Source organism: Mastigoproctus giganteus, chromosome 10 (assembly GCF_048544385.1).
Source record: "Mastigoproctus giganteus isolate SK-2022 chromosome 10, ASM4854438v1, whole genome shotgun sequence".
Classification (NCBI taxonomy): domain Eukaryota; kingdom Metazoa; phylum Arthropoda; class Arachnida; order Uropygi; family Thelyphonidae; genus Mastigoproctus; species Mastigoproctus giganteus.
Genome location: NC_143584.1, coordinates 205,858,181 through 205,874,426, shown reverse-complemented (window position 1 = coordinate 205,874,426; position 16,246 = coordinate 205,858,181). Strand labels below are relative to the sequence as shown.

General features: G+C 33.7%; 1 protein-coding gene across 2 annotated transcripts in view; it reads left to right on the top strand.

Annotated features, from left to right (window-relative positions):
* The window catches only part of LOC150079806 (sushi, von Willebrand factor type A, EGF and pentraxin domain-containing protein 1-like), a 216,402-nt gene that overhangs the window by 27,808 nt on the left and 172,348 nt on the right, over positions 1-16,246 (top strand). For both annotated transcript variants that reach the window (XM_090383990.1, XM_090383991.1), the window contains exons 3-5: positions 1,128-1,307; positions 4,267-4,422; positions 10,997-11,239. In XM_090383990.1, the coding sequence (XP_090240116.1) occupies positions 1,128-1,307; positions 4,267-4,422; positions 10,997-11,239 (579 nt within the window). The remainder of the gene's footprint in view (positions 1-1,127; positions 1,308-4,266; positions 4,423-10,996; positions 11,240-16,246) is intronic.

The following is a 16,246-nucleotide window of genomic DNA, read 5'->3' as shown; positions in this document are numbered from 1 at the left end:
TAAAAAATTCCTCTTTTTGCGAATGTAGGTGCAAAATACCTATTCAGTTTGTCAGCAACCTGAGCAGGACCATCAACGGTTAAACCATTTATATCTAGAGGATCAATGCTGAGGGAATGTGATTCATCCCCTTCCTTCTAGTGTTTACATAAGTAGTCTTTCTTCTTTTCTTTACATTCCTCGCCAGATACTTCTCATAATCTACCATAGCTTGCCTAATCTCCTTTGTGACCTGATTGTTGACTGACTTATACCTAATGTAGGCATCTGTATCACCTGATAATTTATATGCATCCCTTGCATTTTTCTTCTTTGCCACATGCCTCCTCAGTTTATCTGACATCCATTAGGTGTAACCCTTGAACAGTATCTCTTATTTGATATAAAGAGCCTAGTAGCTTCTACAATTTGAATACTTCTCATTATAATTTGCTTTTGGTAACTTCATCAGTTGGTCTTACTGCACAGAATTTAAAAACTGTCTGAGACTGTTGTAGTCACCTTTACAAAAGCAAAAGCCCTTCCCTTTGCTCTTGACAGTAGTTACGTCTTAAGTAAATTCCATGTCAATGCACTGTGATCACTGCCATCTAGTGGGTCCTTTATCTGCAGATTCTTAATGCATGAAAGGTTGTTGTTGATAATCCGATCAAGAGTATTGTTTTCTCTTGTTGCCTCTCTAACACACTTGTGTAGAAAGCAATCATTCAATAAATCCTCATCTTGCTACTGTGCAAGTGACCAGTTCACAAGTTCCAGTCACTATCTGGAAAGTTAAAGCCCCCCAATATAAGACAGTCTGATTTACTGTCTACTCTCTATGTTTGTACAGTTCATTATATCCATCACAATCATAAAACCTATAACACATTCCTACCCTCATTTTTTTTCCTGAGTGCTTGTGTGATACCAAACTGACTTAATGTTGTACTGGCTACCCTTGTCCACTAGATGCACTGCCTTAGATCTTCTGTGCTTCTTAACTAAGAGCATAACCCTTCCTTATTAGTATTTGAATGGGCAAATAACATGAGGAAGCAGAATGAATATGTTCTCTAATTGATGCATGATTATTTTGAAATTTTGAATATGGGAAATTCACTATATAAAAATAAATTATTTTTCAGATATTAAAGAGGTTAGCTGGGATGCTGCAAAGGATTCATCACTGTGTAATACATTTTGTAGTGCTGGTGCAGACTGCTGTGATTTTAATGCCAATTGTTTTTGTGGAACTAAAGGTGGTCGTTATGAATGTGCATGCAATCCAGGCTATTATGGAAGTGGCCATCAGAAGGAATGTAAATGTAAGTGTGTTAGACTTGCATACTGCACATAAGTATCCTGAATGTTTTTGAAAACTTATATTTCCAACTTTTAAAAATATTCCTTCATTAAATATATATTTTCTTACCTTATAAAATTAAGAATTAAAGATCAAATCAGAAATATTTTTACTAAACTTAAGTTAAATCTAGAGTTTTGAATAAAGAATTTGATTAAGTATTTAAATAATAGTATTTCCCCTTGATAATTTTAATGAAGTAGTTGCTCTTAAAATAAAACATGTTGCATTTAAAGCAAAAAAAAAAAAAAAAATTCATTGTACAATAAAGAGAACTATAACTTCTGTGAGAAAAAAGTTTTATTTAACTTCTCATCACTGATGCCCTCAATTTAACAAAGACAGTCATGTAGCATCTATGAGTTACACCTTTTTGTTTTAATTATAAAAGATTAAATGCTAAAAATAAAATTTTTACCTTTTTTTTATTGAATTGAAACAGTAATCTATTAATTATTATTTGCTAAACTCGATTAAAAAATGTTGGATGAAAATAAATGAGAGAAAGTAGAGGCACTCTCTGACTTACATAATACTCGACTTCCGTAAATTCGACTTTATGTAAGTTTTTGCTGGCTGGTGTAAACTTAAAAAAATCGTGGAAACGTATTTTGCGTCCCGCAGGAATAAATGGAAGTATTATGAAAACATCGCAATGCGAACCCAATAACACATTGTGTTTTTTTTTTTTTGTAATTTATTCCAAGATTCCTGAAGTTGAAATTTTCGCTATATAACTAAGCTATTTAACTCACTAAAAGGTCATTTTAATGGAGCACTACCCTTTCATCTTTATCATATGATCCTTTGTAAGAATCAATTTTGAATGCCTTTGTTGATATTTTTCTAAAGAACATTTCTGGAGGTTACAACCATAAAACAATAAAAACAATTTGCACTTTCCAGTTTATTGGGCTTTTCTGTTAGTGCAATCTATTATAAATGGGTAGTAAACTCGATCTTATTGCATTTGCGATAATCCCGAAGACTGGAATTGTGTGAGTTTTTACCTTATTATGGTGAAATGTGTTTCCCCTTCAATGAAATCTTCAATCATATAAAAAACAAATAAATTTTCAGAATCTTCTCTTCATTCCTATTTACTTATTACAATGATGAAGGGAAAGCAACCAATGGAAAGCGCAAGTGGTGGCAGTGCTAGGAAACAAAACAAAATTGATTTAGAAATGAAGATGATCAATTAAGAAGTATGAAGCAGGACAAAGTTTGTCATCTATTGCACAGGAATTAGGTCTCGCTGCTTCAGCAGTGAATACTATTTTAAAGGGCAGTGTGTGTATAAATGAACATGTTAAAGTATCAATGCATTTAAGATCAACAGTGATCACAAAACAGCATTCAGGTGCTATATTGAAGATAGAAAAGCTATTAATAACATGGATGGCAAATCAGATTCAGAAGTGAGTGTCCCCGAGTCTAATGGCCATTCAAGCAAAACGAACGAGTTTTTATGAAGATGTTAAGGATAAATACGGTGAACCCAAAGTTAAGTTTGTGGCAGCAACATGTGGCTTAATAGGTTCAAGCATTGTGTGAGGTTTCCACAACATTAAAGTATGCAGCAAAGTTACCAGTGCCAATTCTGCAGCAGCAGAGAAATTTTGTGATGTGTTGGAAAACCCCATTCTAAATTTCCACAGCCCTCAGCCTCTGCAGTGGTATGCTTATCAGCTGGAGATGTTGATTCTGGCAATGATGCTTGAAAGGTAAAACTTGCTGACATTATGCATGTCCCCTCTCTTTTTTTGTAATTTTATAATTTTGAAATTTTTGTAATTGCACAGTTTTGCAATTTTACCTATGCATGAGATAAAAAAATTTAATAAATAATTCTACTTACATGTTTGTCAAACAGTTCTTTTTTGCTTCAGTCAAATTCAGTGTGCATAGTTGCGAGTACTGTATAAGCATTTAGGAAAATTCTGACTTACATAAAACACGACTTACATAGAGTTCCATGGAATGCAACCCTTATGTAAGTCGGGGAGTGCATGTAATAATAATAAAGAAAATTTTAATCGTATATTTTGAATTTTCAAGATCACTCATCCCTAGATTGAAACAGACACTTGTTTGGCATCTGGCAAATGAAACATGAATGTCTGCATTTTTGTCAGCTATTCATGTTTAGCTGATGAAACCAAAACTCTACAACAAGATTAGATACCTGCCACTGGCTTCTCACAAACTCCATGTGGAAATGGGAATTGCCTAGAAGCAAAATAACTAGATTCTTTTGCTTGCCTGGTGTCTGTTAAATGGTAAACAAAAAATCAAATCCTCATAATTCATAGTCTGTTAAAATGAAAATAGAAATTACTGTATAACCAGTTAGAGAACGCTGGTGAGCAAAGGTATGTGGGAGGATTTGATTTCATTTATGAATTTGAAAAAATAACAGAAAAATTTTAAAAAGTGGCATCTGTCGAACATTTCTTTTTTGCTTCAATCAAATTCAGTGTGCATAGTTGCGAGTGCTACATAAGCATTTAGGGAAATTCTGACTTACATAAAACATGACTTACATAGAGTTCCACGGAAAGCAACCCTTATGTAAGTCAGGGAGTGCTTGTAATAATAATAACGAAAGTGTTAATCATATATTTTTAGAATTTTCAAGAGTATATTTAGAACAGAGTAGGAAGTGAGTGGGGGTGGACAGTATAGATATTTTAATATCTATTAATATAAATATAACTATTAATATGTATATCAATATTTTAATAGTAATACATTAAAATATATATATATGATAAGCAACATGCTACGTAGCATGTTTTTTGTCAATAATCATTATCCTCATTTTTTCATAAGTAGTTATTCTTGCGGATTATTTTATTTACAGGTAAAGTACATCTATATAAATAGTTTAAGTTTTCACATTTTTTTTTCTATTATAGTGTGTCCAAAAGGTACTTATAAATTACATGCTGGTTCAGGTCCATGCACGCCTTGTCCAGCTAATTCCACAACAAGTAAAGAAGGTAGCACGAAAAATGACTGCTTCTGTATTCAAGGTCATCGTGGAAATCCCAGTAATGGAACAGCTTGTGCACGTATGTTTAGAAATTCTTTTCTCACTCCATTTTTCAGTGATTCTGATTGTGCTTTATTTGTTTATGTGTAAATTAACACCGTCATTTGTGACTTAAAGTTTACTTTATGCACCTAATATGAAGTTTTTTTTTTAATCACATTTTAGTTCATATTAAAATTTTTATTAGAAATATTCAATTCTAGAATAATGTTAAAAGTAAGTATTTTTAAAATGAAGATTTATACTTTTTTTGGTGCAATACATCAGTGGAGCATTCTCCTTCTTCTTGTCTCTCCCTCTCTTAACAGAATATGCAAAAAAGTCCCCAGTATAGCCTGGGTCAGATTCACAAAAAAAAAAAATACCTTCAAGCCGAATTTGCTTATCTGTGCTGCAACTGAAATCAGATTCAAATTCAATTTACACAAAACTGATATCACTATATGATTTGTTTTCGATTTTAAATAGTGACACTTTTTTTTTTTTTTTTTTTTTGCTTTTCTGTCAGTCATGCTAGTGGTACACGTTTCTGTAGTTACTGTGTCACAATATAAAATAGATAATAAGGAGAGAAAAGAACTAATATAATGATTTCATTCTGTGAATTACCATCTTCCAGCAATAAAAATAACCACTTTTAAGCTTTAATATGGCCCAGAAATGTCTTGAAATATAATCTAGTGAGCACTGCACCATGCATAGAACTATTCCAATATATGTTAAGACACATAGCAAGTCATGAAACTTTTTTATGATTTTCTGTATGTCTCATTGGTGTACTTGGAAGATACACCACTGAAGGGATTAATATTTCTGTCTTTTATTAGTTAAAGAACTAAAAATCTTGAGCCTTTGAGTATTTTCAAGCTTTGGTTTTCTTAGCTAGCCAGAGTGCTATTTCATAACTAATATGACATAGTTCCTCCTTCATAAAGGAGGAACTGTGAGAGAAATAATGCATTTTCCTAAGGGCCTGATTGAATTAATTTTATAAGATTATTTAATATGATTAATTTGTCCACATTGAGCACTGTTATTTATGGTGACAAAATGAAAAACATAATCATCCACGACTAGTATAATCCTGAACATGTGTGTATTGTCCATTTTCTCACCTTAGCGCTGCCTTCTGCAAGTCTGTTTTACACTGGAATCAGACAGATCATGTGCTCTCATATGCAAATATATATGACAATACAATGGTTTGTTAATAAAAAGGAGACAGGGAAAGTAGTGTCTGGCAGAAAACTTGAGTAAAAATACCTTCTGCAGAAAAATGTGAATACAAATAAGAACAATGAATAACTAATAATGAGTATTTAAAAAAATATAAAATGTCAACCTAGTAGTAGTGGAAATGATGCAAGAAAGCAAGCTTATATGGCATCAGCCAAAAAAAAAAAACAACCCACTACACACAAACATACTTTACCCATCCTTACCCTCCAAGAATTTGTCTAGTTCTTTGAATTTATTCAAACCATCCACTTCCACAATGACAGATGGAAACCTATTCTAACAGGCAACCATTCGCTGGCTAAAGGTAAACTTCTACACATGTCTTGCATCTATCTTCCTCAATTTAAATTTATGTCCCCTCATGCCATTCACATGCAGCTTCTCAATCCATTCAAGGCCTTAAACACCTCAATCAGATCACCCCACATGTGCCTAGTCTCCAGATGCTGCAATTTGCCGAACTGAAACCTTCTAGGTAAGAGCACCCTTTTGTTCCCTTCACCAATCTTATTTCCCTTTTCTGCACCCATTCCAACAGATCTACATCCTTCCTAAAGTGAAACCTCTAGACCTGCATACAGTACTTTAGATAAGGCCTAACCGTGGCCTTGTACAAAGAGATAATCACCTCCTTATCCCTACTAGCATAGTTTCTGTATATCATTGACAAAACTCCATTAGCTGTCCTGGCAGCAAGGAGTCTGCACTGCTCAGAGAATTTCATATCTGACTGCACAATTACCCCCAGGTAATTGACAAATGTAAAGTACTGTATATGGGTAGCAGTAATCTGACATTTCTGCTACCCATATACAGTACCTTGCATTTGTCAATGTTAAACTTCAGCTGCCATTTCTCAGCCCATCGACCTAATTTTTCTAAATCTTGTTGCAGTAGCATACCATCATTACTGTCATTAAGCACCTTACCAACCTTTGTATCATCTACAAACTTTGACATTAAGTTTAATAATTTCATTAATAAATATTAAAAACAACTGATCCCTTGGAAACTCCTGTGATAACATTAGTCCACGAAGAGCAGTGCCCATTGATAACCACTCTCTGTCTTCTTCCACTTAACCATCCCCTTATCCAAAGCATTAATTTTCCCTTAATTCCACATTGCTCCAGTTTATACAGCAGTCTTTTATTTGCGAAAGTATCAAAAGCCTTCCCGAAATCCAAGTATATGATATCAAAATTATTATTTTTTGGATCCAGTTCCTTGGCCACTGCATCATAGTATGTATGCTATCAGATTGATTAGACAAGATCACCCCTTAACGAATCCATGCTTTTACTGCAGTATAATTGCATTCCTCTCCAGAAAGTCCCACATTACTTCTTTAACTAGTGACTCCATTATTTTCCCTGTAACAGATGTTAAGCTGATAGGTCTGTAATTACTCATGTAATCTTTTGATCCCCCTTTTTGAATTGGGTAATTGAAAGACATTTTCTTTTCTTGAGTAGAGAATTTCATGGAATATTTCTGGAATCTCATGGTGGCACACTGGTTGCAGAACACAACTTTTCTGTTATTATTATACTTTAAATAAATGTCTACATAGGAATCCTAATTTAGATGAAAGCACTGTGTTGTCAGCATGCTTGCAAGTATCCAGCAGTCATCAGTTTATTATTTTCCAGCTCTATAGTTGGATTAATAGCTATCTGTATATTGTAAAATTTATTTCAGTTTTAATGCTAATGATGGGTCATACCATCATAGGATGAGACTTGAAACAATCTTGTGTGTAGTTTATTTTCTTTTATACTGTATTTTTAAATAATGACCATGCAGTTACTGTACAATAACTGTTTGGTACTCACCTTTTTATAATCTGCATTGATGTTAGAATAAAATGGATGATAATTTTAAATTCAAGTTAGCGTGAATAAGTTAGGATTTAAAACAGGATTAAAATATGCGCAAGGAAGTAGAAGTGCACGTCTTCGTCCTTGGTTGTCAATGTTGAAATTGGAACAATTGAAGTTATATGGTTGAAAACAGAAGGCCAATAGCCATAAAAAGTGGCTTTCGTTTTACACGTCTTCAGTTGGCAATGGTAGAATGAAAGTGAATGTGTGTATTTAAGAAGACTAAGTTCTCGTGATGCTCCTGGATACACGTGGAAATCTCAGGTGCATGAGATTCCAGACCGGTGCTATGTTATAGGGTAGTTTGGAATTTAATACTTGGAGAGTGGAATGGCGGCGAAACCATTCTATAACTAGGGCTTCGTATTGGAAAATTTTAAAACTGGATTTTAATTTGATATTAGGAATGGCTGAATCTACTAAGGGGGTGTGGTTGTGGGATTGAACATGTGTTGCTAATTCGGTATTGGACTGTCCCATCCTAAAGCTATTGTAGTGGTAGTACTCACGTGTGTTTGATGTTTTGATAGAACCATATTTTGTGGTGGTGCTACCAATGTAGCAAGCGTTACAGTTATGTTGACATTTTATTAAGTAGACAATATTATTCATGTCACTAATGTGGTAATTTTGTATGTCTTTATATGAGTTGAATAATGAGCCTAGTTTATTATAAGGTAAGAATGTAAGGGTGATATCAGTACCTTTTGAATAAACGGCGGAATTGATTGGCAAAATTACTATGGTAAGGGAGGATAATACGTGGATTATTATTGGAAATGTGTTTGGGTGGGTTGTTAATATTATTTTGGACTGTGATAATAGTTTGTTTGATTAATTGAATAGGATATTTCCTATATATGAATTTACTTGTGAGATATTGAAGTTCATTATTAAGATCGTAATGTGTGGAACTGTATTTTATAGCATTGTAAATTTGATTATAAAGGACTGCTTTTTTTTGTGTTAAGGGGATGATGCGATTCAAAGTGTAAGTATTTGCCTGTGTGAGTATTTTTTCTGAAAATTCTTGTTCCTAGTTTTGTATCGCTTCTGTATATAGTGAGGTTTAGAAAGTTAATTTGCTACATTTTCTTCTAATTCCAGGGTATATTTTAATCTATTATGCATGAAATTAAATTTAATGAAAAGATCATTTATTGTGGATTTGTGCCCTATTAAGAGGATATCGTCAGCGTATCATATAAATAATTTAATATCTGGGGGGTATGGTTATAATATATGATTTTCTACGGAGGCTAGGTAAATTTCAGATGGCTGAGATCCCTAATCCCATAGGTAGGTTTGCTTGTAAATCTGATTAAGAAATCGGAAGTATCTGGCAATAGAAAGGTTGTGAGCTCTAGTATGCTATTAATTGAGAGGGAAGGGCGATTGGATAAGGTTTTGTCATCTGTTAAGAAATTACGTAAGGTTTGTAATGTTGACGGCAAATGTACATTAGTGTACAATGACACTACGTCAAAAGAAGCAAGGATGTCATCATTGGTTATTGTGATAAAATTTATTTTTTCAAAGGTTTGGGAGGTATTGTTTACTTTGAATTTCGAAAATCTGGTGAGGGGATCATCAATAACCAATGATGACATCCTTGCTTCTTTTGACATAGTCTCATTATACACTAATGTACATTTGCCGTCAACATTACAAACTTTACGTAATTTCTTAACAGATGACAAAACCTTATCCAATCGCACTTCCCTCTCAATTAATAGCATACTAGAGCTCACAACCTTTCTATTAGATGCCAGATACTTCCGATTTATCAATCAGATTTACCAGCAAACCTATGGCCTACCTATGGGATTAGGGATCTCAGCCCCCCCATCTGAAATTTACCTAGCCTCCGTAGAAAATCATATATTATAACCATACCCCCCAGATATTAAATTATTTACATGATACGCTGACGATATCCTCTTAATAGAGCACAAATCCACAATAAAATGATCTTTTCATTAAATTTAATTCCATGCATAATAGATTAAAATATACCCTGGAATTAGAAGAAAATGTAGCAAATTAACTTTCTAAACCTCACTATATACAGAAGCGATACAAAACTAGGAACAAGAATTTTCAGAAAAAATACTCACACAGGCAAATACTTACACTTTGAATCGCATCATCCCCTTAACACAAAAAAAGCAGTCCTTTATAATCAAATTTACAATACTATAAAATACAGTTCCACACATTACGATCTTAATAATGAACTTCAATATCTCACAAGTAAATTCATATATAGGAAATATCCTATTCAATTAATCAAACAAACTATTATCACAGTCCAAAATAATATTAACAACCCACCCAAGCACATTTCCAGTAATAATCCACGTATTATCTTCCCTTACCATAGTAATTTTGCCAATCAATTCCGCCGTTTATTCAAAAGGTACCAATATCACCCTTACATTCTCATCTTATAATAAACTAGGTTCATTATTCAACTCATATAAAGACATACAAAATTACCACATTAGTGACATGAATAATATTGTCTACTTAATAAAATGTCAACATAACTGTAACGCTTGCTACATTGGTAGCACCACCACAAAATATGGTTCTATCAAAACATCAAACACATGTGCGTACTACCACTACAATAGCTTTAGGACGGGACAGTCCAATACCGAATTAGCAACACATGTTCAATCCCACAACCACACCCCCTTAGTAGATTCAGTCATTCCTATTATCAAATTAAAATCCAGTTTTAAAATTTTCCAGTATGAAGCCCTAGTTATAGAATGGTTTCGCCGCCATTCCACTCTCCAAGTATTAAATTCCAAACTACCCTATAACATAGCACCGGTCTGGAATCTCATGCACCTGAGATTTCCACGTGTATCCAGGAGCATCACGAGAACTTAGTCTTCTTAAATACGCGCATTCACTTTCATTCTACCATTGCCAACTGAAGACGGGTAAAACGAAAGCCACTTTTTATGACTATTGGCCTTCTGTTTTCAACCATATAACTTCAATTGTTCCAATTTCAACATTGACAACCAAGGACGAAGACGTGCACTTCTACTTCCTTGCACATATTTTAATCCTGTTTTAAATCCTAACTTATTCACGCTAACTTAAATTTAAAATTATCATCCATTTTATTCTAACATCAATGCAGATTATAAAAAGGTGCAAAATAAAATAAAATAAATTAAATTAATCTACGCTATTATATTGTGTTAAATATAAATGGTACTTTAAGAGATCTACAATTTTCGAATTGTACAATAACTTCAAGAAAATTCCAGCATAGTAATAGTGTTTTCATCTGGATATTTTTTTGTTTAAAAATGTACTTATAAAATTAAAATATATACAAAATAAATATTTTTCTAGATAACTGATCTTTTTATTTCTTTATCAAGATTTTAATTTTTTGATATCATATAGTTTGCTTTTTTCCAAATATACTGTTTTTTTTTTTTTTAGCTGTTGAATGTGTCAAGTTGGCAGCTCCTGAAGGTGGTGTTCTTTTGCCACCTTCATGTGGAAATGTATATAATGCTTCCTGTTCATTTAAGTGCAAAGAAGGATATTGCCCATATTTTTGCAATAGCACCAACTTACTTTCAGGAGAATTGGAGAAAGTTAAACCCTGGAATATTCAGCCATCTGAACCAAGGAGATGTCTAGAAACAAGAACTTGGTCAGGAATAGAATTCCGATGTGAAAGTAAGTATTTTAAGAGATTTCCAATTTCTTAATGTTATCATGAAAACAAGTGAAAAAAAGGCTGAAGCTGGTATATTTCAATTTGTGTTATCAATTTTTATCAATTTATATTTTTTGTATACAGTTAACAATTTCATATTAAATCAATCTTATAACAAGAAATTTTAAGTAGAACTAATGGAGCCTATCAATCTTGCTTCATGATGGGAGTTTGTAAAAATGTTTTATTAAAAATATTTTACTTTTTCCATTCATCAACTGTAAATTTTGTTTGAACCAGATTGTAAACACAAAATTTTAGTGAGTAGTGCCAATAATTTGGGATGTGCTATACACATTTTAAAATGACTGATCACAATAAAAATATTCAAGTAAAGATGCATAGAGTCCTTCACATATATTACAAATTTGACTTAAACTAGACTTTAAATATCTTAGGTGGTGGCCAAGGTGTTTAAAGTCTAGTTTTAATCTTGTTTGAAGATCATAGATTAGAATAAAATTTTTAGCAGTAGTGCTTTGGAGGGGAGGGAAGTAGGGGACTTTTTTATTTTTGAGTAGATTGAGACAAGAAATAGACCGAAGAAATATAGTAAAGATTAAAAAATGAAAGAAAGAAATTACAGTGAATTATGACAACCTCCATGGCCAAGCGGTCAAGAGCAGAAGTGCAATAGCACATGCCCTTTGAATAGATTGGGATTCAAGTCCCTGACTGCCATGCTGTATATATATATAGAATCGTAATATTACTGCATTTAAAATGTTAAAATAAAATAACATAAAATATTGCATGTTAAATATGGAACGTATCGATTAATGCCATCGTGAGATAGAACATTACATCAGACGTTAGATATGCCATAATTAGATAAGTTATAGTGCAAGAACCCTCCATAGTTTGAAAATCGAGGCAGACCCCGGCCGACCGTACTCCTGGTAAAAATGAAAAAACATATATAATAGGTTAATTAATATAATATAATATAATAAGCCTTACATGGGAAAAGGTATTTTGCAAGGGACTTTTTCGAGGGCTAAACCCCTACAAAATATCCAACCCTAGTTAGGCTGAGCTATCAGTTTCTGTTGTCATCTGCCTGTATAACTAAGACCAAAAAGAGTCCATAATGATGGATAATAACATTAAAAGGAGAACTAAGTAAGCCAAATAAGTACTAGGCAAGCTAACAATTAAGGGGGTATGTCTAAACGGTAATTTATTAGTATACAGGCTGGATGACATTTAGCCCGACCGATAGCTGCGAAAACATAAGCACAACTGAGAACCAATTGATTGCAGAATAAGGCTAAATTAGCTAACATTCTGCATTCAATTGGTTCTCAGTTGTGCTTATGTTTTCACAGCTATTGGTCGGGCTAAATGTCATCCAGCCTGTATACTAATAAATTACCGTTTAGACATACCCCCTTAATTGTTAGCTTGCCTAGTACTTATTTGGCTTGCTTTGTACTTATTTGGCTTACTTAGTTCTCCTTTTAATGTTATTATCCATCATTATGGACTCTTTTTGGTCTTAGTTATACAGGCAGATGACAACAGAAACTGATAGCTCAGCCTAACTAGGGTTGGATATTTTGTAGGGGTTTAGTCCTCGAAAAATTCCCTTGCAAAATACCTTTTCCCACGTAAGGCTTATTATATTATATTATTTTAATTAACCTATTATATATGTTTTTTCATTTTTACCGGGAGTACGGTCGGCCGGGGTCTGCCTCGATTTTCAAACTATGGAGGGTTCTTGCACTATAACTTATCTAATTATGGTGTATATATATATATATATATATATAGTAGTAATATACAACTGTTAAGAAGCAAAATAAGCAGAAAAAGGAAAATAAAAGTTATTATATGTCTAATGCTCCAAAATGTGCAGTGCAGCAGTAAAGGAAGCAAAAGGATATAAATAATGTGTAGTCTGTAAAATAAATAAAGTGTCTGTGAAAATGGAAATGAAAAGTACACATGGTGCCTGAGAGAAGTTTAAGGGATAGTCGAAAGTGGAAGTGAAGTAGTGGTTAAACAGGTGAAAGAATTTGAAAAACCTAGTACAAAAATGAACTGGGACTGAGGAAGCAAACAAAAAAAAAAAAAAAATGTACAAAAATAAAAATGAAAAATAATAAATAACAAAGAAATAAATAAGTAAATAACACTGTATTCAGATATGGGAGAGCAATTTTAGCAAGAGGTCGAATCAGGGGATGGCAAATATACAGAGTATTACTCCCTCTAGTTGCCTCCTGAACATGCTGATGTAGAAAACAATCATCCAATAAATCCATAAAAAGCCTTGCGAGTGTGTGCATGACCATCCCACAAATTCCACTCAATATCTGGGAAATTAAAATCCCCCATTATAAGACTCTCTGGTTTACTGGCCCACTCCATTTCCCTGTACAGTTTCTTATTATACTCATCAGAGTCATTTAGGCCTATAACACACTCCTACTCTCAATTTTGATGTCCCAGTGCTTATGTCACACCAAGCTGACTTGACATTGCACTGTCCAGCGATGTCAACTGGCTTCACTTCCTTGGATTTTATGTTTCTTAACTAATAGCATAACCCCTCCTCCCTTCCTATCCTGTCTATGCTTCCTGTTCAAATTGTACTCCCCAAATTCTAGTTCTGCATTCCTTATATCTGTGTGACACCACGTCTCTGATATCCCAACAATGTCTGCCTTTGATGTTTTGAGCAATACCTCAAATTCATCAAATTTATTTACCAAACTCCTAGCATTGGTGTACACGCAAGTATACATGCACCTGTTCCTATTCTTAGCTACCCTAACACAACCCATGTGTGTACTGCAATGACTCCTGCTCATTCCAGGCTGATGCTCATTCCAATAGAAGCAGTGCAAGAATCACTTTCACCTCTGCCAGTGACTACTGTTAATCTATTAGTCCTTGTACCCCCCCCCATGCTAGCAGTTTTCTGACCCACCTAACACTGCCTCGATAGCATCAGCAAATATTCTTGCACCCTTTCTACCTAAGTGTATCCCATCCCTGTAGAAGCAGTCTCTCCTGTTAACAAGTACAGACCAGGCTGAAAAAAATTCTACTCCTAAATTCTACACCTTGACAATCATTGGCAGTTTCGTAAGCTCGTTGGGTATGTAAATTTAGAAGATCACTATTGTTCAGTTCTTCGGAATGGGGTTCAATTAATTCATGAACATCTTGGTTGTCTAACTCATTAAAACCAAGGTCCTTTCCGATGTGAGTTACTTCTTCAACAACACCTTCCATTTCTTTTGGAAAGCCTTTAAATTCATTTGCACAGTGAGGAGGAAGATGTTTCCACATGGCTCTCATATTGCTTGATGTAAGTTCAAGCTATAACTGATGAATGTTTTCAATGCACCTTTGATGCTATACTTTTTCCAGAATTCTATCAATGAAATTGCATTTTCTCCAGATGTTGCTTGAATTGCCTGCTTAAGTCCTTCTCAGGTAGTAAGCTTTAAAAGTTGCAATAGGCCCTTGATCCATTGGTTGTAGCAAGGAAGTTGTATTAGGTGGTAAAAATATCACTTTGATATTTTCACACAAGGAATCGAGAGCAATAGGATGACCAGGAGCATTGTCCAAAATTAATAAAGCTTTAAAATCAAGATTATTTTTCTGCAATAATTTTCAACTGTTGGGAAAAAATAGCCTGTGAGCCATTTTTCGAATAGAGCTTTAGTTATCTGCACTTTCTTGTTAGATCGCCAAATTATGGGGAGTGATCCTTGATTTAAGCCTTTAAGAGCCCTAGGATTCTGTGTGCGATAAACGAGCATCGGCTTTAATTTTAAATCTCCCTCAGCATTATCCCCTAATAAAAGTGTAAGCCTATCTTTGGCGACTTTATAACCAGGTTGTGATTTTTCTGTTTTAGCCAAGAAAGTCTTAGAAGGCATTTGCTTCCAGAACAATCCGGTTTCATTGATGTTAAATATTTGTTCATCACTATAACCTCCTTCTTCCACAATTTCCTTCAAAGTGTGATATTTTTGAGCTGCCTCTTTATCTGTGCTTGCAGCTTCACCTGTGATTTGAACATTATGCAAGCTGGTTCTTTTTTTAAACTTTTCAAACCATCCAGAACTATCACCGAATTCTTCATTGTCCCCTTTTCATCTTCTGTGGCCTTTTCTTTCAAAGACAAGAAGAGACATAATGCTTTTGATTTAATAATACTTAGCAGAATTCATTTTTGGTTACAGTCTTCAATCCAAATAGACAACAATCGCTCCATTTCAGTCATTGTATGGCTTCTATTTCGTGTAGTTTTCATATTTTCGGAACTGGTGTGACCTTACCTTTTTCTTTGTACTCATTTGCTTTGCGCAAAATTGCTCATATTGTTGATTCACCCATTGCTCATACAGTCAACAAAATTGCTCATATTGTTGATTGTATGAATTTATGGTCCCATCTTATTTTTTCTCTGCTATTATTGTGTTCATGCTTTTTTATAATTTCTAGATTTTCCTCTATGGAAATAACTTTTTGACTCTTCTTTATATGATCACTTTTCACCTCACTATTTCTTTTGCTCATAGCTGAGGGTAAATTACGTATTAGCTAAACTTTAAGAAAAAACAAAAAAATTATGTACCGTTAGCAGTTGATATGGTTGTCTGGCATCTGTTAAATTAATTTAGCAGACAAACATATATACATAAGAAAACTCGTGGTTTACGAAGAAAATATTTTCTTTCAGTTTTCTTTCAGATTTCAGTTATATGAAATTAAAGCAGTGACTAAAATTAATGCATGAAAAAAACGGACACAGGAATTAAAACGGTGACTAAATAAATACTCAAAAAATATGGACTCGCATTGTAGCTACCACATTAATCGCATTTTTGTACTGCACTAATTGATTTTTGGTATCAAAAAAATTTAGCACATTAATCGAGGGATTACTGTATATATATATAGTGGCAGATTCAGGGTAGGGGCACCAGGGCATGAGTCCC